This window comes from Numida meleagris, unplaced genomic scaffold, assembly GCF_002078875.1.
Source record: "Numida meleagris isolate 19003 breed g44 Domestic line unplaced genomic scaffold, NumMel1.0 unplaced_Scaffold2380, whole genome shotgun sequence".
NCBI classification, from domain to species: Eukaryota; Metazoa; Chordata; class Aves; order Galliformes; family Numididae; genus Numida; species Numida meleagris.
This window is the reverse complement of record NW_018364172.1, coordinates 1-1071: the sequence shown is the minus strand read 5'-3', so window position 1 is coordinate 1071 and position 1071 is coordinate 1. Positions and strand designations below refer to the sequence as shown.

At 61.8% G+C, this 1071-nt stretch overlaps 1 protein-coding gene across 1 annotated transcript; it reads left to right on the top strand.

Annotated features, from left to right (window-relative positions):
- Positions 1-12: 12 nt before the first annotated feature.
- On the top strand, positions 13-1063 carry LOC110390856 (cell wall protein DAN4-like; the record flags this gene model as incomplete). The annotated part of the gene is made up of 2 exons (XM_021382398.1): positions 13-634; positions 686-1063. Coding segments are annotated over 2 exons (1000 nt in total), but the record flags the coding sequence as incomplete, so codon positions are not given.
- Between the last annotated feature and the right edge of the window lie 8 nt (positions 1064-1071).

Genomic DNA, 1071 nt, shown 5'->3' with positions numbered 1-1071 from the left:
ATTCGGAGTCCCACTAGTACCTACACCAGTCCCACCAGTCCCACCAGTCCCAACACCAGTGCCACCAGTACCTACACCAGTGCCACCAGTGCCACCAGTACCAGTGCCACCAGTCCCTACACCAGTCCCACCAGTCCCACCCATACCAGCACTACCAGTGCTACCAGTCCCAACACCAGTGCCACCAGTGCCACCAGTCCCACCCATACCAGCACTACCAGTGCCACCACCAGTCCCACCAGTGCCACTAGTCCCTACACCAGTGCCACCAGTCCCACCACCAGTACCAGTGCCACCAGTACCTACACCAGTTCCACCAGTGCTACCAGTGCCACCAGTGCCACCCATACCAGCACTACCAGTGCCACCAGTCCCTACAGCAGTGCCACCAGTGCGTACACCAGTGCCACCACCAGTGCCACCAGTGCCACCAGTCCCACCACCAGTACCACTGGTACCAGCACTACCAGCCCCGCCAGTGCCACCAGTGCCACCAGTACCACCACCAGTCCCACCACCAGTGCCACCAGTACCTACACCAGTGCCACCAGTCCCACCCATACCAGCACTACCAGTGCCACCAGTCCCACCACCAGTCCCACCAGTGCCACCAGTACGTACACCAGTGCCACCAGTCCCACCTGTCCCACCACCAGTGCCACCAGTCCCTACACCAGTGCCACCAGTGCCACCAGTCCCACCAGTACCAGTGCCACCAGTACCTACACCAGTCCCACCACCAGTGCCACCAGTCCCACCAGTACCTACACCAGTGCCACCAGTCCCACCAGTACCTACACCAGTGCCACCAGTCCCACTTGTACCAGCACTACCAGTGCCACCAGTCCCACCACCAGTGCCACTGGTACCAGCACTACCAACCCCACCAGCCCCACCAGCGCCACCAGTGCCACCAGTGCCACCAGTCTGTACACCAGTGCCACCAGTACCTACACCAGTGCCACCACCAGTCCCACCAGTGCCACCAGTCTGTACACCAGTGCCACCAGTGCCACCACCAGTCCCACCACCAGTGCCACCAGTCTGTACACCAGTGCCACCGGTGCCCTG